Consider the following 25,727-nt stretch of genomic DNA (forward strand, 5'->3'; position numbering starts at 1 on the left):
TAACATCCATGGTATTCTCCAGGCAAGAATACTAGAGAGGGTTGCCATTTCCTTCTCCAAGGGATCTTCCCAACCCAGAGTTCGAACCCAAAGTTCTAACCCTGCATTGTCGGCAGATTCTTCACTGTCTGAGCCTCCAGGGAGGACCAATGAGTTAGCATCTAATACTAAAGAAGTTCTAATGGTTTTAGTTACCATAAGGTATGGTCGTCCCTGAGTAGTTTTGTGGCTGTACCACTGTCCCTGGTCAGCTACTGTTTTACCAATCCAATATGTCTTCCTGGGTCAGAGAAAACCAATTTTTTCTTGAGAAAAATTTTGAAACATGCTTTCTTGCAAACTTGGGCTAATAAACAGCATTTTGATGATGCAAGCTACACATTGTGTCCTTTCTGTTGTTAGAGACCCTCACATCTTTGTCAGAGCCACTTTTGTTATTAAATCTCTTCCAGAGCATTGTGCTCTTCTGCTGTTTTCCTTGGGTTAATTGTAAAAACTAAATATAGGGCTGAGCTAAAAATAGTGTGCTATTAAAGTTTTCCATGACATTATCTAGAGAGTTTTGTTAATCTCAGTCTTCATTAGTGGAAAATAATATTAAAATTTAGCCACCTTTTAAAATCAGTACTTTTTCTCTGGGCTTCCCTGATGGCTCAGCAGTAAGAATCTACCTGCCAATGCAGAAGGTAACGGGTTTGATCCCTGGAAGATTCCCCTGGAGAAGGAAATGGCAACCCACTCTAGTATTCTTGCTTGGGAAATCCCATGGACAGAGGAACCTGATAGGCTCTAAAGAGTTCGACATGACTTAACGACTAAACAACAACTTTTTTCCTGGTAGTGGTCACTACCATCACTAATAATAAAACCTTACATTTTAAATAGTTTACATTTTACACACTCAGACACACACACACACAATCCTGACTGTAAATTAGTGCACTCTTAGGAGCAACTATTGTCCCAACTGTAAGGGTAAAGTAATTTTTGTTCCCCTCAAGTGGAAAGCAGCTCAGAAGCAGATTTAAATTGAAATCCATCCCTTCTGACTCTGAATCCAGTGTTTTTCCCACTGTAACACACCTCTAGGTGTGAATCATACATTGATATCATATATGAACCATGATATAAATCCAAATGCTGATATGAAAATACAATGACTATTTTCTTATTTTGTATTAAATTAGTATTAATCTATATGAAATAGTAAAGTTTGCAAATAGCACTTGACCTTAGATTGACTGTTAAAATGTAACAGGCATCTAACCATCTAGAATGGGTTGATAAGAAACCGTATCTATGGTGCTGTGTTGTATATGGTAAGGTGTATCATCTCTTGAGGACTTTGTTAAAATATTTGTATGTATGTATTTTATAGAGGTTCTTTTTAATGACTAACATTTAGGGCTGGTGATGTGATTCACTACTTAGATAAACTGCTGCTTATGACATTTCTTTACATTTCTAACCTTTTTATTAATCCTTAAACACTGTCAAGGTTTTTAAACTTTTTAAAACTTAAAACAAATGTATTGATATTAAAATATATAATGATGTTACACTACCAACTCTTAACTGCTTGCTTTTTTCCTGTGGTGTTCATTATACAGTGCACCCCTGTTTATGGTATGCACAGAACTTTGCACTACTGATAGGGTTTATATTTTAATGACACTTGTAATCAGTAAACTCTTTACGTAAGTAAGGTGATGATGCCAAAGACTAAATCTCCCTTGTCAACCTTGATAGTGTTTTAGTATAGATGTTCTTCCATTAGATACTGGAAATACAAGGAATTCTAGGTAGTTAATGAATGTACATGTGAACTAAAATGCTCTCTATGTATTTTATGTTGTGTAAGTACTTGTTCTAATCCAGTGTTATTGCATTATGTAATTGTTCTCCCTGGGAAAAACAGAATGGCATGCATTTTCCACAATACGTAAGTGACCAAAAACTAGCCTTTTTTGCAATAAATTGGCATGCTATTAACCACTGCTGTAGCAGAATCTCATAACCTTCCAGCTATTACTTGTTTTCACATTCAAATTTTCAATGTGCCAAAAATTCTTCCTAGCATCTACTGATTTCATCGATTTGTTGTAGAATTGATTCTGATGATGGTAGCATGGGAAATATAAATTTTTTTTCTTGCTTAATATTCTGCCATTTGCTGCCAGATGGCTGGGCATCTGTGTTTGTATCTGTGCTTCCACTATGCACTTGATGACTTCTGAATGAAGGGAAATGGTGATTGTGGTAATGTTGAAAATAACAATTGCATGAAATCTTACAGGCTTCTGCTGTACTTGGCAGTTTGTCTACTTCTCTCGCAGCTCTTGGTTTTAAGTAGGGAGAGACCAATAAGTTCTACATGCTCACTCAAATACTAAACTTTTAACTATTCACTTTAGTTATGCTTTATTTAACTTCTCCATGTGTATGTTCAAATTGCCATATAATGTTATTTTTTTATGTTTTAGCAGTGTTATTGGTCTTTCACCTGTACTCATCTTAAGTTTTTATTAAAAGATAACACATAGGGAATGTTGTTAAGACAGCAAATAGATCTAAAGTGATTCTTGCTGAGGTCCTATATTTCACAGCATGAATTGAAGTTGGAAGAGGAAGGACCTTAAACATCTTAGTTCTAGATCATTCTTTTAGACATTTAAGCGTAAACAGACTTGAAAATGTATTACTCCTCTGAATTGGTGCTTTGCAGAAGATATTTTAAATAATTTACAGAATAAATTGGAATATTAATATGTATACTCTACATACAAACTTGAGTCATACTGCGTAGTGGTTTGAAATCTTCGGGCTTATTTGAAAGAAGTGAATGAGGTCCTTAGAAACTAGTCTTTTGGAAGATCAGATTGTTCATTGATTTGAGATCTTTAAGTTTTGTCTTTGCTGCAGAAGTGAAGCACCTAGGAACATTCACTGTGCTTCTTTTTCTGGGCAGACATCTTTATGGGAGAGACAGACGTTACGTTACAGGATTTGAGTATTTCTAAAAATCTGAATATTTTTAATGCTGTAAAAGCACATTGAAATCTTAGATCACTGTTGCATCTAAGTTTAAATGGTATTTTTTCTTTCTAATAATTCTGCTTTTCTGCTAATTTCAAGACACCTTTTGTCATTGAGCTTGACACAGTTATTAACGAACACAAATATCACCTTTAATCACAGCTGTCTTAGCAATTCTTTTTAGCTATTAATTACCTGGACTCGATTGACATATATGAGTTACACTTGCTTGTTTGTTTTTTCTCTCATCATGTCAGGCCCCCCCTGTAATGGCCTATCCTGCTACTACACCAACAGGCATGATAGGATATGGAATCGTAAGTATTTTCCCCAACACAGCTTTTTGAAAATTAATTGACCTACATTTAACATGTGTTTATTTCCAAACTTAACTGAAAAAAGAGTTAGTGCCACATACACCCTTAGTAACTAGCACAGAACCTTGCATCATAGCATAGGTTTTATAAGTATTTCTGGAACAGTTATTATACAACAATTATTATTTATTAATGTTCACTGTATTACTTGGCTTATTTTTCCTCTCATGAGTTTTGTTAGACATCTATACTTCATTGTGAACTCATTTAAACATTAATGTTAACTCCAAGTCTCTGTTGATTTGACCTTATACTAATACCAGTGAGGTCTTATAACCTTAATACTACTATAGTGGATGTGGGGAGTTGATATTTCTTGAATTGTGTAGGGGGTAAATTTAGTTTAGTGAAGGCCAGAGAAATTTTCCTATGACATGATTGGTATAGGACAGAAACAGTGTTTAAACTTTTAAGCTGCCCACAACCCACATTATAAACTGCCGCTACTCTGCCAGCTCTCTTAATGTACAGACTCAGATAAGAAATGAAGGTGTAGTAGCTTCAGCCCACTACACATTCTGGGAAACTGTTGCTGGTGGGAGGCAGTGTTCATCCATTGGTATTGCTGCCGTGGCTACGTCTGCTACTTCTTTATTTACGTCTCAGTGAAAGTAGCTCTTTCCCTGCATATGAAAAAGTTTCATAAAAGCTTTTGGGTCAGTACTCATTACTTAAAAAGGGTGTCTACACAGGAAACTCATAAAGTGAATCACTGAAAATAGGAGTCATCTTAAAAAGCTAAATAGAGCTTGCAGAAAGATAAGATTTTAGAATACTGCATTTTAACCAAAATAACGTGATGGTCTGTGTGTACTCTGTTCTGTCACTTATGTTAATTTTATATCGTGGAGTGGTAATTTTTAAAGAGATGGTTGGTTGAGATTTATTTTCAATTCAAGAATGAACTAACCTCTGTGTGTGTAATTTAAGCCTCTTTTTTGTTTTCTCTAAAAATGTGTAAAATAAAATGAAAGAACTATTGAAGGTAAACTTCTTCAAAGAATCAACTGTTTTCCCTTGTGGGTACTTGCATTATGGCATAAGAACTGGATTTGATAAACAAAGGCAATTTACTTTGACATGTCTTAGCCATTTTATAGTTTTAAGTTTCCCTATGTCTAAAGATGGCAAATTTGGAATTTTTTTTTTTGGTCTAAATTATTTTGTCTGTTTATTATAGTTTAAATTTTGCAATTCATATAGAAAAAGTTGAGTTTTTTGGTAAACTTTAAAAAATGAGCACATGAAAGATTTTCCATATTAGAAAAAATTATCTTAAAATTTTCAGCTGTCAGTCTTGTTTGCATTTATAGACATTTTCCCTTTGAGTTAATTCAAATGTACTAGTACTGTCCATCATTATCATCCTTCTTGTTTGCTTACTTATAATAAGGAAAATGTGAGTCCACATCCTTTAACTTGAGAATTTTTGTTTACTGTTTTTTAGCCTCCTCAAATGGGAAGTGTACCTGTAATGACACAGCCAAGCTTAATATACAGCCAGCCTGTCATGAGACCACCAAACCCCTTTGGCCCTGTATCAGGAGCACAGGTACCAATTGACATGCTCCACGTAACTAGTGCTCTGCTTGATGTGGGAGAAACACAACACCAAAAAATCCTTTCATGCAGCTCAGAAAAACAGGTTGTTAGCTTCTTTTCCCTTCATAGAGGATGATACTTCCTTCGTGTATCTTGATTATTTGGAAAGAAAGGATAAGTAGATTACAAATAGCTAAAGATGGAAGAGTCTTGCTAACTTATAGTTGGTGCGGACAGAAGTTAAGAATCCTTCTTTCTGATAACAATTCTGATATGCACTCTCCTGTGTTGGCCTTAAGAAACCTTGAACTCAGAACTCAAGCCTTGGCTTGAATGCCACAATGAAGGTGTTGCTTTTGAGATGTCTGTGAAACTTGGCAAGTCTTCAGAAGTTGTGAATGCTATTTTTTCGTTAGGTAACTTTCTCCTGCTAAAGATCATATTTAAAAACAGATAACCCCTCTTCCCGCAAAAGAGCAAAGAAGCTTGAAATGCCATGCTGACCTAGTTTCTTCACAGGAAGGACTTTTCTCTTCAAATGCTTCTAAGGCCTTCTTCAGTTCATGAAAATTCACCTAAATATTCACTCTGTTTCTTTTTCATCTCACTATTGTTAGCATCAGGGAAATCTGGATTTTTTTTTTTTTTTGATAAATGCTTCTCCCATCATGGTTAAGAGGAGATAAGAAGTTTCTCTGTTGTTTACCTCTGATGACATCCTGTGGGATGAGACCTTTGTAAAGAGACAGGTTGGCTTATCCCTCTCTGTGACCCTGCTCATACCGTTTAACAGTTGGAAATACTGACATGTGATTGTAAAGTCACCTCCTTTTGTGGCTTCCAGTGCCGACTGATTGGTCATTTTATGTGTTTAATGCTATTTGAAAGCATTTCTGAGCATGTTTGTTGATGGACTTGTTATGCCTTTTTCACTTGAATGCAGGTAGTTTTACACTTGGTAGTGTATACAGTGTTACATTGCAAAAATTAGTTTGTATTGATCCAGTTAAGTTAGTCTATATGTATCTCATAGACTAGTGAAGTAGAAGAGACCTTTTCATTTTTCAGCCTTTTTGAGCATTGAGCTCATTTAATAAATTGATGCCTTGGGCAGTGCCAGTGACTGGGAGTGGATAGTGAATTTACATCTGATTGAGAGGTAAAATCTTTGTTCTTTGAATTTCATGTATTTCCCCAGATGCCTCTCTTATTCCCATTTGTCCATGTTAAAGTGACCTTTTCTTCCTGCTCTTCAAACAGTTAAGTATTTATAATGAAGTTAGTTGGCAGTGAGGTAATTGGTGCGGTTATCTTTTTTATGCGTTTGTTTTTATAAACTAGATTATGGGTATTTATAGTTTTCTTTCTTTTCCGACTTCTACCAGCAGCAGTTCTGAATATTGGCTGAATACTGTTAAAGAAATATATAGATTTTGATAGCATTAAGCTGTTGATGATTTCCTTAACTTTTGATGCAGATCCTTTCTTTAGTTTATATGTCTTCCTGTTGTTTTTTAGTTTTTTCTTTGTTCCCCACATTTTTAACTTCAGGTACATATAATTTATTTTTAAAAATACCTTGGGTTTTTACTGTTGCAAGACCAAGTAATAAAGAGCTTAAATTATTTAGAGGAAAAAGAAAACACTATATTTGGGGGCTGTAAATTTATTGGTAACCACTAACTACCTCATTTTCCCTGATGCATAGCTAAACCCTGCACCTAACGTGGGTCTTCTCTTGCAAGCTCCTATCTCAGAAACAGAATATATTGTTACATTAAGCTTGGGTGCTACCTGTCAGTTTGCAAACACTTTCACATACATTACCTCATTCTCAAAATAATGTTTAAGGTAGATGGGCCTACTATCACTATTCTTTTGAGGTAGATGGCCCTACTGTCACCATTCTTTATTTAAAAAAAGTTGAGATATGGAAAGGTTCTTCAACTAAACTAAACAAGTGATGAAATGCAGCGTAGCCCCTTCCTGGTCCGGAGCTCCTTTGCGCCACATTCCCTCTCTACTGCTGCTCCTCAGCCCCTGTGGCCACTACAGTAGCACGGTCTTCCTGTGTCCGTAGTGAACCACTCTGGGCTTCCTCTTGGGTTATAAACTGTATTTATATATTTAAGATATAACTGCTGTAGTTTTCAAGAGCATCCTATACAGTTTTGGATAATACTTTTAACCTTGAAACATTTTACATGAGGGTTTTTGGTGTGTTTGTTTTTAATATAGTTTAAAAAAGAATCTACCTTAAAAAAAAAAAAAATTGCTAGCCCCCTGGCATCAGTTCTTAACACAGATTTTGTATCTTGTTTCCTTTTGAAATCCATGTTAACTGTCACTAAAACACCAAAACAGTGCAAGAATTTCCAAGTATATAAATGAAATAGTGATAGAACTGCCTTTTTCTAGTTACTTTCTGCCCGAAGAAAATGAGAACATTAGGGAACAAACTTCTAGTTGAGAAATCAAATTTGAAGTCAGTAGTTAATTTTAAATATTACTGGTTGAGACAAGCAAATGAAGAAGGCAAATTGATGACGAGGAAAAGAAGATTGGGTGGCAGTGAACTGGTTCAGAGAGGCTTTGGACTTCTCCTTTACAGAGTTTTTTGAACCAGTTGAAAGTCAGAATCTTAAATTTTATAATGTTGCTTTTAATTCCTTTCCCGTCTTTGTTTTCCATATATCTTGTGACAGTGTCCCGCTAGTCGTTCCTCTGCTTTTCTTAGCCACTCCCTTTTTGCAGTCTGTAATCCTTGACCCAGATTGGAACCTTTCTTGCCTTTCTAATTTAATCCATGTGTAGATACTGGAGTAAACTTCTGTAGGCAGTATTTGTAGCATCTTATATCCAGACTCAAAAATCTAAGGAGATGAATCTAATATAACTGAACATGTAAGATATACCCGCAGCTTTTCTTTTGTCTTAAAAACTACCTTGCAGAATTTCCCTCTTTGAAATAATAATGAATAAACAGAACATTCATGTTCTTCCAGCTCCATGCCTTCACAATTCTCAGCAATTATCCGGTGTTCTACTGCTGTTTTGTCTTTTCGAGAAGAACTTTGTCTGTCATAAAGTGGGTTTACTCTTTACTCATTCTAAGTTATCTCTCATCCCTTTTCAGTTCTCCTGAGAGTTGAAGTTATTTTCCCTATTCTGCATTATTTTTCTTTATAGAACTTGTCACTACTTAGCATCTGTCCGTTTGTCCATTTGTCCATCCATCCCTCCCTCCATCCATTTGATCTAGTGAGAGTTGCCTATACTAGACTGTAACCCTCACAGAGGTAAGCTTGTGTAACTTTTATGTTCATGGTTCCTAAAATGGTACCTGACTTATAACAGGTTTTGAACATTATTTGTCAAACAAGGGAATTTGGTTGAAAACTTAGCTTTTCCATTGTGTCACTTACTCTGTTTCTCATTGAGTTATTTTTTTACTTACTTATAACCATTGTAGTAATTTAAAGCAGTGTGCAGAATTGGTTTAATTTCTTTGCTGGTAGACTGTAAGCTAAAATGTTAGATGACTAACCTGAGGAATGAAGATGCCTTTAATTTTATGATTGAATATTTTTAGTCATTTAAGAATTAAACTATTTATCTTTGGAATAGGAAAGATTTTCTCATGCTTTAGTTTTCAATAATTCTTAGCTAGTTTCTTCTGGGCGCATCACTTCAGGGCAAATAGAGGGGGAGACAATGGAAACAGTGACAGATTTTATTTTCTTGGGCTCTAAAATCACTGTGGATGGTGACTGCAGCCATGACATTAAAAGATGCTTGCTCCTTGGAAGAAGAGCTATGACCAACCTAGACAGCATATTAAAAAGCAGAGACATTGCTTTGCCAACAAAGGTTCATCTAGTCAAAGCTATGGTTTTTCCAGTAGTCATGTTATGGATGTGAGAGCTGAACCATAAAGAAGGCTGAACGCTGAAGAATTGACACTTTTGAACTGTGGTGTTGGAGAAGACTCTTGAGAATCCCCTGAACTGCACAGAGATACAACCAGTCTATCCTAAAGGAAATCAGTCCTGAATATTCATTGGAAGGACTGATGCTGAAGCTGAAACTCCAATACTTTGACTACCTCATGTCAAGGACTGACTCATTGGAGAAGACCTTGATGCTGGGAGAGAGAGAAGACAGGAGGAAAATGGGACGACAGAGGACGAGATGGTTGGATGGCATCACTGACTCGGTGGACGTGAGTTTGAGCAAGCTCCAGGAGATAGTGAAGGACAGGGAAGCCTGGCGTGCTGCAGTCCATGGGGTCTCAAAGAGTTGGACGTGACTGAGTGACTGAACAACAACAAAGCTAGTTTCTTTTATTAACTTTAGCTGTTCAGTGGGAGCAGTAAACAAAACAATTTTTCTTAATGTTTAATTTAAACCTTTTAGTTGTTCTCTCATTGCTGTGCTTTCTTTGTTTCAATAAAAATTCTTTGAGGTAAAGATGTCTCTTTATACAGTATAAAATAAATGATAGTTTATAAATATAAGTGAAATCCCATCAAAATAGAATCTTTTCATCAAATCCCAGTTCTACTATTGTCAGAAGTCTTCCTATTTCTTGAAGTATTTCTTTTGGGAGCCATTACTTACTAAAGATGTAACTTATAGCTGCTGGTCTCTTACCTACTTACTATGAAACCAAGTTAATATTCTTTTTTTTTCCCCAAGTTAATATTCTTGAGGGTACCTCAACCCTCCCACATTATTTATCATATTACCATTAGTGAAGTATTCCAAACAATGTGTTGTGCGTTGTAAATTATATTTAGGTAACTCTTAGTGCTATGTTAGTGCCCGCTAGCAAGAAAGTAGGTAATACCTTCCACATGGCTGTTAGCTCAGACTGTTCTGTTCTTCAGTATAGCCTTAATTTATTTGATAGACCATACTCTAATGTTCCTATAGACCTACACACTTACTCTGTTCTGTTCACATTTTGTGCTAATTCTATATGTTTTAAAATATTTTCACACAGCTTAAAGATGTTCTGTTTCATGACTAATGTCGCTTTTTTTTTAATGCTGTACACGAGTGTATCTTTGTATATGTTTGACTACATGGAGAATACTAGAACCGTATGGCTAATGCTTTTTTTCCTTCTCTTCCGTGCTTCCTCACGCTATTTGATTTCCTGTTACCAGTTACTAGTGTGTTTATTAACTTGGGGAGAAGGGGGACTCTTACTGCCCTCTCTTGCTTGTGCTTTATATAAACACTGGTACATATTGGTATATAAATTGAAATGTACATTGCCGGTTAATAGTTTATAACTCGTTCTACATTGCAGTAATGCAGCAATTATGTTACTAAGCATGAAGACAGTTAACCTGGTTTCACTTTTTTTTTTTTTTAAGTTACTGTGATGTGAAGTTACAGTCTCTTAATGAATGTTCATCAGACAGTTGAGATGTTGAAGATTTGGTGGGGGGGGGGGCATTGTGTTTATGTTCTTACAACTTTTTTATATGAGAATCTCATACTGATCCCCTTACCAATCTGTTTTCCAAAAAGCAATATGGAAACCATAGAGTGTTATATTTGGGGATCTAATTTTTAAAATAAGCATATTAAAAGTTTTATTGTTTTCCTGATTGGTATTGGGAGGCTTTGAGGGTTTTTTAGTAGAGGATATGGATAAGATGTAAAATGGCCGCTGTGTTTTTGTTTGTTTGTATCTGCCAGATTTAAGAAAGTATGACATCAGTTGAGTGTCTGAAAGGACACAATGGCTAGTTGTGAGTGCTTTTTACCAACCTAAATGGGGGTACTGTTAGCTTCAGCTATTGGAATAATTTAAGTCTTACCCAAAAAATAAATGGCCTTTTTAATGACTTTCTTGTGTGTGAGAACTAATAGCTCTCTCTGCCTTTAGGCTTTACGTTTTTTGTTTGTTTGTTTGTTTTAACTTTCTTGGTGTGTTGCTTGTGGGTGTTGGCAGTGCCTCTCCGTCAGCTGATCTGCCCAGCTGCATTTCTGTAGAGCCTTTTGCCTTGTCAGCAGTGTGCTGTGGTCATTCATCCTTGCTTAGTAGAAGATCCCATGGAAGGGGGGTTTACTTTGGGAATTGGGATTTAGTACCATTGGTGAGAATGTTCTGCAGTCCCCTGGGCCTACCTGAGTCAGTCAAAACAAAAATTGGAGGAGTCCCATCTGCTGACCATTATCGTTAATAAGACAACATGTAGAACCAGGCCTTTTCGCTGGATTTTTGCTGAGGACATTTTTTTTTTTCCTAAAAGGTGGAAATCTAATTCTTGTTTTCAACAAAACTGGAACATATTTATTCATAAAATCTTGGGTGACTGAGGTTCTACAAAGTCTTCAGGATGAACATCCGTGACTGTGTATAGCACTGTGAATATAGAAGGCACAAGTGTGTATTGACTGACTGACTAGAGAAATCCTTTTTTAAAAAAATCTTTCTAATCTTAAACTTTTTTCTGTATATTAAATATAGCCATAAATTCTAGCTGAGTGAGATTAATAGAGGTGGCAGATTTTAGAGAGGAAGCAGTCAGACTGCTTTGGGAACTGGGGCTGCTTCGAGTCTGTTGTTGGTGTCTTAGGGCTGCCATAACAGAGGGAACTGCAAAGTCGATGGCTTCAAACAGCAGGAATTTCATCTCTCGCAGCCCTGGAGGCTTACAGTCCAGTAATAGGGTGTCAGCAGGCCATGCTTCTCCCGAATTCTCTAGAGGAGGACCCTTCCTTGCCTTTTCCAGCTTTTGGCAGCCCAGGTCATCCTCTGCCGCTTGCACGTGGCGCTCTCTGCGCGTCTCTGTCTTCATGTGGCATTTCCCTCTTAGAAAGAATCAGTCACTGGATTAGGGCCTACCCTGATGACCCCATCGTTACTTGATTACATCTGCAGAGACCCTATTTCCAAATAGGTCACTTTCATATATACATTCATAGGGGTCAGAACTTCAACATATTGATAGCTTTGGGGAGGATAGTTCTACAGATTCGTCAACTCAACTCCCCACTAACCAGGTGTTTCAGAGAAAGTTGCCCTTGGAAATTTGATGAGCCTCAGTTTCTTAATCTATAAAATGATGATTTTACCTTATGTATTTTAGCATTTGTGGAGGTAGTGTTACCATAAAGTACCAAACTTGATTTTGTATTAAAATTTTTATTTTGTCCAATTTAGTATAATTTATAAGCACCACCACCACCCCCCCACCTTTTTGGTGGGGTTAACAAACCTTTTGTGAAAATGTCCAAGTCTAAGGAGCTCTCTCCTTAGATATTTTAAGTTGAAGCCTAGTAGATAAATCAGGTAAAAGAATAAATCATGTAGTAGATAAATCAGGTAAAAGAATAAATCATGTAGTAGATAAATCAGGTAATAGCCTCAAGCTCATATTTGGAACATAGTTTGAAAGTTTTTTTGACTGAAGAAAAGTGCCATATTTTCAATAAATAGCAAATAAATGGTGCATTTTAGGTACAATTGCTGTTGTTCTCCTTATGTACGAGTTAACATAAACCTAAGCTTTTCATTTTCTTTGGTTTTCAAGGGATAAGAAGTTAAAGTCTTATATGAATGAGCCGTGAACATTTTATTCACATAAGCTGAGCCAGTTTTCAGGATTTCCATCCGTCCAATTGAACTTTAAACAGATTTCTCTTACCCTGGAAACACTTCATATATATGGAAATGTTTATTTTTAGCTTTAGCAGTTAATATTTCCTTCCGTGAGTTTAAGAAGTCTTGTGATCCAGTTCCCTCTCTTCAGTTTGGTTTTCTTTAATTCTTTGTCAGTTTACGTTGCCATGATCCTAAGGAGATGTCTCAGATGCCCTTTTGGAATAACATTACTCCTATGTAAGGAGTTTAGAAACAACATACATTTAAAGAGAGACCCTCTTAGGTGACTGTTTTGTGCCCCTAAAACAAGATGAGTAGTGCTTTGAACGTGACAGGAGTAATGCTGGCCTTACTTTTTGGTGTTACTGATGGGCAGAAGCCCATAATGGGGTTGTGTTGAACATAAACCTAGGAAACAGTTTTCAAAGGCATTTGACTCAACCTCCAGGACTGGCCCTTTACCTTATGCAATAGAGAAGTCTTCTCTTTGTAACCATACTTCTCAAAGGCAACTGAGAATAGCATTGTCTTCAGTATAAAATATTGCAGTGCAGTACTGTATGTTTATGTCTTATTCATCTGGATTCAGTAACATTCAAAATCAGCATATCTTTCTGTGGCTTAGTTTTGTAGGTAATGTCTTGGTGAAATCATATTAAGTAGGGTTGAGGTTTCTAAAATGTTTTGATTACACAGCAGTATCAGGAAAGTAGTCTTTAAGCATGTACCATCAGTGTATTTATATTTCTGTATTCTTCCAGCAATGTTATGTACATTAAAAACATGGAGAAATAGACCTTTTAAGAGGGTAAAAATAGGGAAGTTCTAATATTTTCTTCTAATACCCCACTTCAGTGATCATTTTTATACAGAGCTTGTTTTATCACCAAAAATCATTTTAACTTAGCATGTTATAGAATGTGTAAATTTTACTTAGTTATTACTTTAACATGTAAGTTTTACAGTTTTAACTTAGCACGTTATAGAATGTGTTTACTGTGCGTAAGTCACTGCTAATTGCTGAACAAGAGACAAAATATATTTCTTATTCTTAATGTTTCTATACATTTGAGGAGCCTGAAGGTGAGTGTAATATGGAAGCACAAGTGGCTGGTTGATGGTAAAATAGAAACTCAATGCAGATTCAGTGAGATTCAAGCTGATCCTATTATATAAAATTAGATGAGCATTTGATTGTAAGGGGATAAGGAAAGTTGAACTAATATTTGAGTGACTAATATATGCCACTCAACGAGCTGGGTGCTTTTTGTATATTTCAGTCCTCAAGGCAGCCGTTAAGGGAGTTTGGGTATTGGGTCTTTCTTAACCCCATTTTATGAAAGAGCCAGAATTAGATTCATCTCCATCTTTACATAAAACTGTGCTCTCATCCTTGGCAAAAGAAGTACACCCATTTTTCTCCTAAGATGTTGACTTTGCCTCTTGAGCAAAGACAAAATCAGTCTTTACAGTGTTGCTATTTGCTGTCCAGGCTTTTGGATTCAAATCCAAATGTAAAGATGTGGCAGAGTTGCTCCTTCTCTAAGAATTTTAAACACAGCCAGTATGTATGTGAAGAAATTTGTCCTAAAATGCCCAGTCCTTGATTCTCCTGTAAGCTTTCAGTTGCACTAGGCTCGCTTTCTGAGACTGATGCTATTTTCTTGTTATAACATGAAATTTTCTTTCTTTGCTGTTGAATGTTGTAGAATGAAGGAATAATAACCATTTTTATTTTATGGTCTTTAGTACATTGATGGAACTCTATTTTTAAAAAATTCCTTTATTGGAATATTTGCTTTTTTTTGAAGTTAACTTACGATTTCTGTACTGTTGTCTTTACTATGCTAAACACACACTACAGCCAAAAAGGAAAAAAAAAAAATCTGCTTTATTGCAACATTTTTATAAAGGTTGATTCAGATGGAGAAAGAGGGTGGAGGAGTGTCAACTGAGTGTTGCCATCATCAATTACCTGTACATTTCAGTATTTTTATTTATATTCAGCTTTTCTTTCATTGCTCAGTATTTCATTTTCGTATAAAATGAGAAAAAACTTAAGTATGTCTGTTTTAGACTAGTGAGACTGACCATTCGTTTAAATGACGTATTTAGTTGTAGGATAGGTAATTTAATTTGAACAAACTGATGGCTGTACTAATTATTTTTAACTCTGTGGAAATTGTGGTATAGAGAATGTTACTGAAATAAATAAGTGAAAGTCTTTCTTTTGTTTGGATGTGTGTGTGTGTGTTGGCATATTTGTAGTAGAATATGACCACAGTAGTCAGTTACAATTTGTCTTATTGCTACCTTGTAAAACACAGTGATTTTGCAGTTAACAAAGATCATTGGATTTTTCTTTTAATTGCTTACCCTCCAGTACTTAGCAGCCCTACATATTCTTTAACATACTCTCAAGAATGATAAGTAAAGGAGAGCTAACCCTTGTCGTTCCGGGTGACTTTCTCAGGCTCCTTAAATCCTGCTGGTTCTCAGCCACCAGGGTCCTGTTGCCCTTTGGCGCACTCTGTTCTTCCCTCTTGCCTTGAGCAGTGACTGGGCTCTTGCAGTGCATTTCCTTTCCTTCAGTTTCCCCACTTGCTCTCTGAACTGGCCCCTTTCTCAGCAGTGCATGGTGTGCGTGTCCTTGGCATGGGTGCTGGCAGGGTGGGACAGGCGGTGAAGACTGCTGCGCGGCTCAGCCCTCGGCACGCTGTAAGTCAGCCTGTCCAGTCTGGGCCGAGGCTCCGTCTGCTTGAGACAGGTGTTGCTGATACAGAACTTAACTGCGGGGCTATTGAGTCTTATTTTCCCATGTTTTAATGTAGCTACATATTTTTTAAATAGGTGTTGAAGACTTGTGTATGTGTTTATTTTGCCAATTTAACAAACAGTAGAAGTATTAGAAACTAGCAGTTTTTCCCCCAAGGAAAATTGATAGTCTTCAACATTATTATTAAGCCTCTAGTGTGCTCACATATGAAAAAGAAAAGAATTCTGGTGTTCCTTTTTCCCATATTCTTCAGAGGGCATTTTCCTCTCAGACTGCTGCCCTTATGAAAATGTACAAGAATATGTGTTAGTGAGAGGCTCTCATACGGGACTGTAGATATTGGATGGTTGGCGTTCTGCAGTAAGCAGGGACTTTTGTTTTAATGTCAAATGAAAAAGAAATCGTGTTTTGGAGAAAAACCCAGTTAATCTTTAACTCCCTCCAGCTCAGTGATTACTTTACTTAAAATCATTTTGCTTCTGAATGGTCATCCTGGTTGGTATGGAAGGTGGAGGAGAAGCGTCTTTCCAGTTAAGCTGCATCTTATTCTGTCTCTGCCTGGATAATACTTGAATCTCCAAACCCAGACCTACTGTCCTGTCCTCCTGTCCATAGCTGCTTGTGTAAATTCCATCAACTTTTCCATTGTCTCTTCTCATTGTCTTTGAACATTTATTTCTGAGAACAAGATCTGGATTAAGAAAATGACTCAACAACTAATATAACTGAGAATGATTTCTCAACCTGTAAATTAATCTTGGCACCCAAAACAACAAATTGCATATGCTTGAGGTGTAGTATTAATATTTGTTGAAAACTCACTGGCTATTCATGCTCTGTAGTGCTAAAAAAAGTGGGGGGAAGGGCAGAAATGGGATCACTTTGAGCCAGCAAAGACAGATTTTGAGCCTTGAAATCCTTTACATGAATTCGAATGTTGAGGTAGGAATTGAAACTATTTCTACTTAGCTTTGATTTAATGCTCAGTTGAACATTTCTGTGCTTATGTGCCTCTGCAGTCTAATGCAGGCAGAGGAAAAAAATTAAGTTTGTTCCAAAATATTCTTGCCTGGAGAATCTCATTGACAGAGGAGCCTGGCAGACTGCAGTCCATGGGTTCACAAGAGTTGGACATGACTTAGTGACTAAAAAGAGAAAAAAATGGCTTCATATTTGGTTTAAAGTACTCTTCAAGTAGACTTGGTGAAAGAGATACAGATATGAAAAGGAATATCTTGGTACTTCAGGAGTTGTCTTTACTTGAGGAAATACTAAAAATATTTTACTGATTTCAGCAGTTTATTTGCCTTACTGTATATTTAAACAATAGGAGCAAATTCCAAGAATCAAGTAAATATATTCTAACAGGAAGCTGAATCAAGGATCTTAAGTATTCCCTATATTCAGGGCAGTGTGTGGGTAGTTCAGCTATGGTAGATAACCTCTGAGCTCCTGTCTCCCTCTGGAGTATGAAAACATCAGCTGCAGCTTCTCCATATAAACATGCAGGAGACAACTCCTTGTCCAGAGTGTGAACACCAAGGACAGGACTTTCCACCTCTGATGAGGGAGGAAGGAAAGAGTATTGCATTTAGATGTGTTGGGTCTGGACGGAGGTCAGATTTTGCACACCATTTGACAGACAGCCTCCACCCCGGAAGCCTCCCTCTGCAGTTCACGATTGGTGCTGTGGCTCCCTTCTTCCCCACTCCCACTCACACATATAAAAGTCTTAACCATGGGTCAGCTCATCTCGACCTTTTTGGATAAAAGACTTTATTCCTTTGGAATTCAGAAACAAGAATTTGTTTCTGAAAAGCACATGCCATTGGATACCCTTTAACTTGACATGTGACTGAAACTTTTGTTTTAATGATTCTGCTTTCTGCAAAGGCTGCCATTATATTTATTAAAGATGACAAACAAAAACCACCTCCTCTTTCATTACATTTTCTGCCTTCATGTTCTGTCGTTCTGAGATCTTTTTTCTTTCCCTCTCTCTGTCTCTTTCCCCCAGCTGTCGGCAGCCTCCAGCCCCTCCAGTCACAGTCCTCACAGAGCTTCAGGAAAGGACCCTTTTGCAGAGCTCTCTTTGGAGGATTTCTTATAAATCACTTTAGGTATTGCTGCTTGTTGGGGGAGACGGGGACTGAAATAATTTTTAAAAATTACCAAACATTAAGCACAAACAGCTCTTCTGTTTCTAAAGGACTCTAGGCTCCCCCTCTTCCTTCTCCTCTGTTCTTGCGGTGAATAATAATAGATCCAAATAGGGCATGAGGACAAATATTTTTGGAAAATGTCTTTAATGTTGTTAGAAGGTGTGAAACCAAAGGACCATCTCACATGTGTACATATAAGCATCCACTGCTCACAGCAGATGGATGAGATCAAACACCACCCATTAAAAACTGGGTGTTTGTATTCAGTCTTAAAAGATTTATAGAGAACAACAGCAGTTTTATACATTGGAGTCAAGCTTAATAAGGAGCATCTTTAGTTTTAATGTAATGGCCAGGATTCATTGTGAAGAATTGATTTTTAACAATTTCTTTAAAGGGTTATATTTTTTATGTATGCCTTTTCACTTTAAAATGGTAATATTCCCGCCCCCCCCAAACCAACTTATTATTATTTTTCTAAGGTAAGGGCAAGTGAATACGTAATGCCCTTTTTGATAGAAAGATTCTGCTTTTAATCCACACCACCTCTTTTCCTGGAAAGCTGTGTCATTTGTTCTTCTTGATGCTGGAGCCCCCAATGTAGATATACCTTGTGGATCTTTGAGAGTTTGTACTCTTCTGATTTGACAGTAGTTCACTAGCATATCTGTTCCAGTAATTTCTTTGGATGAGCAGTGTAAAGGATATTATGAGTGAAGAATCTGAGTGACTAGAAAGTAGATCTTTCAGATTTTGATTTATATTAGTAAAGAAATTTTTAGCAAACATCATACTGTTCCCTTAATTATCTTTAATTTTGGTATAATATTTAGAAGTAAAATTTGAAATTTTGCTTATTGCCTAAATGAGATTTTTATGTGGAATATTTGTGTTCATGGAGAAATTTTCTGAACTTGTCATGGAAAAACTGTTCATTCATCTTCTTTCTTTCCATACCCCTTGGTTTTTAGTAGTTAGAAAGAAACTTGGAAAGCCCTGTAATTTTGTTTCAAATACTGAGTTCTAGCTCATGATAAGGTGATAATACTGACTTTGTTTTGTAATCAGGGTTTGTGATAAGCATGCTCTGAACACTTCCAAGCAAGTTGAATGGTAAAAGGCCCAAAGCATTTTTACTTATGAGAAGGTATCTCTTAAATGCAGTGAATTAACTCTCACTCTTTTTTTTGTTTTTTTTCCAGATACAGTTTATGTAACTAGATGGAAGAGAATGGAATTATTCCAAAAAGACAAGTGCTCAAGCGGCAAATACTTCCAGCAAAATCCAAACTGCTGTCTCTTAAACTCTCTTCTTCCATTAGAATGCTACAGTAACCCAGTAAAGGCCCATGAAGGAGGAGACTGGGACTAGTCTATAGGAGAACGTATCAATACAGTTTATAAAGCCAAGAATTGCCATGATTTCAGACTAAGAGCTGTCTTTTTGGTGACTAACCCTTCAGTTCTTTCAACTCCTATTAATACCCATAATCAGTAACCTACCAAGAAAAGCCCTTATTTGGAAAGTGTGAAATTTGTATTTGGAAAAGCTGCCTGGAGAGAAGAGCTGTGTCCTTTACGCTAATGCACCAGGACTCTTTTGGGGGGATAAAATCATAATTCTTCATTATGCAGTATCTTTCTTTTCTCCAGTCCTCACAGATACAGAAGCAGTAACTAAAATTAACTTTTCTTTTTTAAAAAAAAAATTATATATTCAGTTTGCAGTAGACATTCCTTAAGTATTTGTATTTATTTATGATTATCAATTTACGTAACATTAATATTGTATCAAACCTCCTTATGAAAATGAGTATGGATGTACACGGTATGTGTGATTGTTATCCATAAGAATGAATCTGATTCAGAATGCTTCTCAGCTGACATACAGAGCACTAAATATTTTACGGCAAGTCCATAGGTCTGAATCGCTTAAGAATTCTCAGTCTCTATGGGATTTAGGGAAGCATTATAAATGCATTAATCCTTATAGTCAATTCTGTGCCTAGGATTTTGCAAGGGAACAGTTCACTGAACTAGGAAAAGCACTACATTTTAAATTCAGCATTAGTGCATTGGGAAGGAACTTTACTGCTTTGTGCTTGGCATGTCATTATTTTCCATTTGACATTAGGGCCTTTCCAAAATGAATGTGAGGAATTGCTTTCACTTCAAAACTTTCCTTCTTTTCAGTAAAACTCAAGGAGGTGTTATGGGGGAGGGGAGGGAACAAAATCCTTGAACCTTTTATTTGGCTCATGCCATGTTATGATCATGTACCTTTTAAATAAGGGGAAATAGTATCTTTAAAATTAATGTCTAGCCAAGAGTTTAGTTAACGAAGAATTAAACTGCACTGTTGATCGGTGCTTTGTGTAAATACATCTTAACATTTGGGTTGAGAGGGGCCTTAAGAAGGACAGTTTGTTGTAGGAAAGCAATTCTGTACATGAGTTTAAGCATACTTGTTGCATTGTCTCTGCAGATTCTATTTTTGTTTACAATATTAAAATGTATGTTAGCAAAAATGGGTGGATTTTCAAATAAAATGCAGCTTCCACAAAACTTTTGTTATGGTATTCTGGTCTGAGGCGCATTTTCTTTTTTCCGTTTTTCTTTATCATTGATATTATTATTTTTTGCTAATAAAAGTATACCCCAGTGATTATATTTGATGATTTAATAAAATGTAAAATTTATTTCTGTTTTAACTTAATTTCCAAAAAGCTTTATCTTTGTACTTTTGTTACCTTCTAGACATTGATACGCTGAACTATTTATTAAAATTGTTCATTTTTGCATTTTAATCAGATGCCTTCAGTCAGGTAAGTTTAAGGAAGAAAATGCTGTGAATTTGACGTATTGATGCATGTGATAGGTCTGCCAAAAAACACCTCTGACTGTATCGTGTTTCATAGTGAATAGTAAGTAGGATTCAGAGTACATGGTAGAGGGAGTAAAAGCTTTCATTGATAAATGTCTGCATGCTGTTTGCCGTGGTTGGAAAAAATAGTCTTTAACCAATACACTTTGTGAATATTACCACTTTTTTAAGTTTCACTGTTATTAAACCGTTTTCATACAAACTGGAAAATGTACTTTTGTAAGTTAACTTCCTTACCATTATGACGGATTTTGATTTGTCTCTCCTGGTGTTCGAGTGGATGTTATAGTTGAGGTCTATGGCTTGTTCCTTTTATACTGTGTTTTTTTTTACCCCTAGTATATGCAAGCTTGCGAAATGCTTCATAAACATTTCCGTCTTATGGGTCAGACTTTGGGGCTTGTTGGGTTGGTATTATCTCCATTTTACCCGGCTCACAGATTGGAATGAGGGTCTTGTTCAGATCGATTAGCTAACAGACCTTAGAGTCAGGCCTTTGTTTCCTGGTTCTGTCTGTGCATGAACTGAGAAGGGAATCGTTTCCTTCTGTGGTCTAGCCTGATGACCGCTGTTTATTCTCAGGTGGAGCACATTTCCCACGTCCTGCTCTGATGTCTAGATGTGATTGACAAGAAAAAACGCAAACCACACAACCATGTTTGCTTTATAATCAGAATGTAACAAGTGAGGTGAATCAGCTGTTGAATACATTAAAAAAAACACAAAACTGAATCAGGTTATAAACCTGTATATGCCCACACCGTCTTACTGTCTAGGTAGCAAGTTAGAAGAGATTGTTAGCAGAGGGAAGCTAGCCCATCCCAAGTCATTTTCAAACTTTTATGCTTTTAACATCTCGTTACGACTATTTTATTTTCTTAAAACATACTTTTATTAATCAGTGACTATGAGAGTCCATATTTAGAAAGAGGCATTATGTTGGAGCAGGAATTGTTCACTTCTCCACAAGCCGACAAAACATCACTCCTAGAATATAGGACTTTATGGGATAAGTTTCTCCTTGGACTAAAATAATTGCAGGGCTCTTCTATTGTTTAGATGGTAAAGAATCCACCTGCAGTGCGGGAGACCTGGGTTGGGAAGATCCCCTGGAGAAGGGAATGGCAACCCACTGCAGTATTCTGGCCTGGAGAATTCCATGGACAGAGGAGCCTGGCGGACTATAGTTCATGGGGTTGCAAAGAGTCAGACAGGACTAAGCGACTTTCACTTTTTTTTCCACTTTCTCTTGCTTACCATCACTAATAAGCATGTTTCCAAATTCTTAAGAATTCAGATGACTGATGTCATGCCTGTTCTCCAGCACTGCATGGAGGAAACCAGAATCTTTTCCAGGGGAGGGGGCTCCTGTGTGTGTAGCAGTGGCTGGCTCACAGTCTGAAGAGGCCCCCGCAGTCCTCCAGGTGAATCATCTTTTCCTTAAGAAAAGATGGCTTCACAACTTCCATGAGGCCTTTGTGCCTGTCTTCAGTCTTTGGTTCTGTCGCATTTGCTACCTTGCATGGGTCTGACTAAACCTGGAATTCTGCAGTCTGAGCAGATTCTTTGGGTGGGAAGGCTGCTGTGTTCCTTCCATGCAGTCTCGCTGAGAAAACCTCAAGCTTATTCCTTGCTTGTAAAGCAGCGGCATTCTGTTCAGTGCATCACCAATCAGAGATGTTTTCTAAGTCTCTAGCTAGTATTTTGGTCTAGTTTTGCTAAAAGCACTTAGAAAACATCCCATCTGTTACTGATGTAGCAGGCAGGTGTAGTTTTTATGCTCTATGGAACTCCCCACATTGTCAAAAGTTAAGGTCTTTCTGTGATTACTTGGGGGGCAGGTGTGATGATTTGTGGCAGAGTAGGGTAGGCTGGTTGTAGGATTCAACTAGAAGGAGCAAAAAGCAAAGAGAATGTTTTATGGAAACTTCGCTTCCTAATAAGTTCTCATTCAAAAGAACTTTTCCTTTACTATAAAAGCTGATTTCAAAGTTGGTTTTGAAATAAAAGTCTCTGCCTGAGAATCACGTGGGGAGCTGAAGGTCACCCTGTGTAAGCCTCCTCCAGTCGGGCGCCTGTCTGTCTGACTTGATCACGGGCACTTGGCAGCTGTCTCGTACTGTCTGTGAATAAGCACCAGGCTAGCGTGCCATGGCTTGGAGTGCAGGCAAAGAAACATCCAAAGAGAAGTAAGCAGCCCCCCCTCTCTCCTTCACACACGTGGACTCCGGGGTCTGCACTGATGTGCAGAACTTGCAGTTGGTGTTCTTGACATTTCAAGAACACTTTAAATGGAAGCATCATGCTCACTGCACTGGCACTGTCATCTAGCCTAGTGGCCATCTTAAAAGACACAGTGAAATCTGCATTTCTCATCATTTAAAAAAAAAATTATTTTAATTGGAGGTTAATTACAGTATTATAGTAGTTTTTGCCATACATTGACATGAATCAGCCATGGGTGTACATGTGTCTTGTCTTGAAGTAGGGTAGGAGCCGAAAAGCTTTTTATTCCCATGTAATTACTCATCCATGGCAGACTAGAAGTACCCAGGGGAGGCAGAAGCACCACAGTAGGAGGGATAAGACTCAGTGAGAGATTCCCCAGGAGCCCAGCCGCTGGGTTGCCAGAGGCGGGTGACGAATGGTCGCATCACTGGTGCTCATAACAGCTCTTGGGAGCCCGTCCTTTGAGCTGTACTGATATATAGAACTTGGGATTCATGATGGACAGGATTTACTGCACTGTGGTTCCAAAGTCAAAGCAAGGAATGACAGCCTATCTGAAAGTGGTAACAGATCAGTGTCATACTGACTTAAAAGTAAGCCAGACAAGATAATGTGAAATGACAGTACATGCAGCAATATAGTCTCTGTCCCTGGTTCCTGGCACAGAGCTGCTAAAACCTCTGTTACTTCCCAAGCGGTAGGAGAGCACTAAGAGCATCTTTAGTTGGTCTTTGGCCTCGTTCTTGACTCAAAGTTTATCAGTCCCTTGGCATTTCTTGGGTGATGGGAGTGCCTTCTATTCTAATGGGGCAACTCTTGTTAGATTCCCAGATAGCTTCAGGATGGAGCCAGTCATCAGAAAGAGCAAGCCATGACGAGAAGTTTGGAAGTTTCAGCCCCAACCTCATCCTCGAGGAAAGGGGAGGGGGCTAGAGACTGAATGAAGGATCAATCTTGTCCATGTCATGAAGCTTCCATAGAAATGCCAATATGAAGGAGTTCAGAGCTTCCAGGTTGTGAACACATACATCATGTGCCAGGAGGCTGGTGTTCCCCAACAGCATGGAGACACAAGCTCCTGCACGTGGGACTCTTCCAGAAGACTTTACCCTATGTGTGTCTTCATCTATCTTTTCTGTACCCTTTATCGTATCCTTTTAATATAATAAATTGGTAAAATTTAAGTGTTTCCTTGCATTTTGTGAGCCGTTCTAATTGTCAGGACCACAGAGAGGGACACAGAAGCCCTGTTGTATAGCTCATCAGTCAGAAGTACAGGTGACTACCTGGGCTTAATTGGCCCCTGAGCTAGGGTAGGGAGAGGCAGTCAGTCTTGGGGACTCAGCCTGTAACCCATGGTGACCGTGCTAACTGTAGTTAGTGTGAGAATCGTAGGAGCCCCGGCCAATGCCTTGTAACTCGTGTGGAAAACCCGAACATCTGGTGTCATATTGTGTGAGAGTAAAGGAGATACACAGAAGTTTTTCTTTTACAAATAATATGCCTAATAACCAAGGTGTTTATGTGATAGCATTTCAAAAGAGTATATGAGTCATTTTTACTAGTATGTGTCTATTTGGGTAAGGAGGGTAGAATTGCCTCCAACCTAGTACAAACATAAATTCCAAATAAGTTAAAAAGTAGAAATGTAAGGAGGTAAGGAGACTTAGCTCAGTCAGATAGAAAAAGGGAAGGAAATGATAAACAGTTCACCAAAGATAAAATGCTAATAACAGATGAAAACTGTTTAGTAATAACAAAAATTCAAGTGAAAACAGCAGCGTTTGCCAACTATAAGGCTGTTCTGAATGCGTTTGTATATATTGTTCATCTAATCAAGTCAATGAAGGGGGCAATCTTTGTTACATTATAGAGTGAGTGTACAGGCCTGGGGGCGTAAGTCTCCGCGTGATCCTTAACACGGAGGGCACTGCTTGGCCTGGAGGGTCTGGCTCCAGGGCTGCCGTGACCACTGTGCCGCACGCTCTCATAGCGGAGGCCGTCCTGCCGATCAGAATGCCATGTGTCACACCATGGGCAAGAGTAGATTTTGATGGCTCATCTAAAGCTGAAGTGAGTATATATAAACCAGTACAGCCTTTTTGTCTTAATTGGTGATAAGTTGTCAGAATGCTTGAGTTCTTACCCTCCACCCAGTAATTAGACTTTCAGAAAATATATCTGGGTAAATCATTTGGGGGTGGGGTTTTAGCTGGGTGACTTTCAACTGTGGGTGTGTGCTAAGTCACTTCATTCGTGTCCAACTGTTTGCGACCCCATGGACTCTAGCCCGCCAGACTCTGTCCATGGTATTCTCCAGGCACGAATACTGGAGTGGGTCGCCATTCCCTTCTCCAAGGGATCTTCCCGATCCAGGGATTGAACCCGTGTCTCTTAAGTCTGCATTGGCAGGTGGGTTCTTTACCACTAGCACCACCTGGGAAGTGCTCGATTGTTGTGTAGCACATAAGTTTAAAAATAGGAATTGTCCATATCACAGACTAAGAGGTCAGATTAATGAGTTGCATTCCTCCCTGAAGCCGCCCCACCACCCCAGACGGTCCCTGCAACACAAAGCAATCTGAGTCTCATGGTTCGCATCAGCAGACAGTGGACAGTTAAGAGACTCAGACCTTTACTGTTATTGTTCCAGATTAGAAGCCAGTGTGCACCACCAAGCTCTGCCAATTCCCAGGCCTGCCAACCAAAGGTAAAAGAGGTGGTTTCAACCCTCAGGGGAGGGTTAGACTGCTGATGACAAGGGAAGGCATCTCCACTGAAGACAGGAGGAATACTGGTCTGATGAGCTTAGGAGAACAAGATTCCTTACCCATCACCCAGTAGAGAAGAGAGGCTTCAGATCATCAGCACGGGTTCTACTTTCATGAGAAATTTAGAAGGTAAGTGGAACCCCCAGGAAATTTGTCCTTTGTTAGGGGAAACTAGATGGGCCCACAAGGCATTTTTAGTTTTACACTTTAACAAGTAGCTTCTCAGGCACAGTCTCTCGATTGCAAGCCTTAGTGTATATGTTTCATAAAGTTTCCACGCTTGACAATTTTCTCCTCAATGTGTAGCTTCCAGAGATGGGTGGAGC

General features: G+C 38.0%; 1 protein-coding gene across 18 annotated transcripts in view; it reads left to right on the plus strand.

Annotated features, from left to right (window-relative positions):
- PICALM (phosphatidylinositol binding clathrin assembly protein) overlaps positions 1-20,216 on the plus strand; it is a 94,192-nt gene extending 73,976 nt beyond the window's left edge. For 7 of the 18 annotated variants that reach the window (XM_043452319.1, XM_043452320.1, XM_043452324.1 and 4 more), the window contains 5 exons: positions 1,919-1,942; positions 3,294-3,353; positions 4,861-4,965; positions 17,373-17,475; positions 18,720-20,216. In XM_043452319.1, coding sequence (XP_043308254.1) covers positions 1,919-1,942; positions 3,294-3,353; positions 4,861-4,965; positions 17,373-17,465 — 282 coding nt within the window. In that variant the 3' untranslated portion in view covers positions 17,466-17,475; positions 18,720-20,216. The remainder of the gene's footprint in view (positions 1-1,918; positions 1,943-3,293; positions 3,354-4,860; positions 4,966-17,372; positions 17,476-18,719) is intronic. The other 11 variants (XM_043452321.1, XM_043452327.1, XM_043452328.1 and 8 more) reach the window with 3 other exon arrangements.
- Positions 20,217-25,727: the final 5,511 nt, after the last annotated feature.

Source organism: Cervus canadensis, chromosome 29 (assembly GCF_019320065.1).
Source record: "Cervus canadensis isolate Bull #8, Minnesota chromosome 29, ASM1932006v1, whole genome shotgun sequence".
NCBI classification, from domain to species: Eukaryota; Metazoa; Chordata; class Mammalia; order Artiodactyla; family Cervidae; genus Cervus; species Cervus canadensis.